Raw genomic sequence first — 1,054 nt, 5'->3', positions numbered from 1 at the left:
AGGCCAAGAGTGTTGGTATAGTGAAACTGAGTTAGATGATGAACTTATTAGTTTGGCAAGTTTTGATGATGATTCTTGTCCAAAACATCCCGTTTTCTCTGATAGAATGAACATGAAAAGTTTTGAACTGGTAGTGGGTATGAAATTCAAAGTTGTACATGAATTTAGAAGTGTTCTTGCTGATTGGACTGTGAGATCAGGAGTAGAGTTAGTATTTAGAAAAAAATGAGAAAAGAAGGGTTACTGCAGTGTGCAAGGAGGGATATATGTATGGAGAATACATGCCAGTTTAGTGATGGGAGGACCAACATTTCAGATAAAAGTTCTTACTAGGAAACAAACATGTGTTAGGGCCAGTAGAAACAAGTTGACAACCTATAAATATTTGGCTAAAAGGATTGAAATGATTGTGCGCGAAAATCCTACAATTCCAGTAGATAAACTTAAAGGAATTATCCGAAGAAAATGTAATGTAGAGGTGACCAAATATAAAGCATACATGGCCAAGAAATCTGCTCTAGAAAAACTTAAAGGAAAGTTCAAGGATCAATATCTAAAACTTTGGGATTACTGTGAGACTGTTAGGAAATATAACCCAGGTAGCAAGATTTTAGTGAAAAGGGATCAATCATTTACTGTGCCTATATTTCAGAGAATGTATTTTAGTCTTCAAGCATTAAAGTCTGGGTTTTTAGCTGGTTGCCGACCTGTTATAGGTCTTGATGGATGTTTTTTGAAAACAAATTATGGTGGACAACTTCTAGTAGCTATTGGCGGAGATGGAAATGAGAATATTTTCCCAATCTCAATGGCAGTGGTGCAAGTGGAGAATTTTGATACTTGGAGATGGTTCATTAGTGAGTTGTTGGAGGACATTGGATTTGGAATATGGACATTCATCAGTGACAGACAAAAGGGGTTGTTAGAGGCACTTAATGAGCTTGCACCAGAGTGTGAACATAGATTTTGTGTACGCCATTTGTACCAAAATTTTGCAAGAAAGCTTCCTGGTGTAGAATTGAAAGGAATGTTGTGGGCAGCGGCAAGCACATAA

The 1,054-nt window shown here is 37.0% G+C and overlaps 1 protein-coding gene across 1 annotated transcript; it reads left to right on the top strand.

Annotated features, from left to right (window-relative positions):
* The first annotated feature begins 295 nt into the window (after positions 1-295).
* Positions 296-1,054, top strand: LOC140872039 (uncharacterized). The gene has a single exon (XM_073274775.1). It carries the CDS (start codon positions 296-298, stop codon positions 1,052-1,054), a length of 759 nt encoding a protein of 252 aa, XP_073130876.1.

This window comes from Henckelia pumila, unplaced genomic scaffold, assembly GCF_033568475.1.
Source record: "Henckelia pumila isolate YLH828 unplaced genomic scaffold, ASM3356847v2 CTG_461:::fragment_3, whole genome shotgun sequence".
In the NCBI taxonomy this organism is placed as follows: domain Eukaryota; kingdom Viridiplantae; phylum Streptophyta; class Magnoliopsida; order Lamiales; family Gesneriaceae; genus Henckelia; species Henckelia pumila.
Note: the sequence above shows the minus strand (reverse complement) of the source record. Positions and strands in the feature narration are given on the sequence as shown.

Excerpts from the sequence above, each read along its gene's own strand:
- LOC140872039 (XM_073274775.1), top strand. The coding sequence starts at position 296 with ATGGGAGGACCAACATTTCAGATAAAAGTTCTTACTAGGAAACAAACA.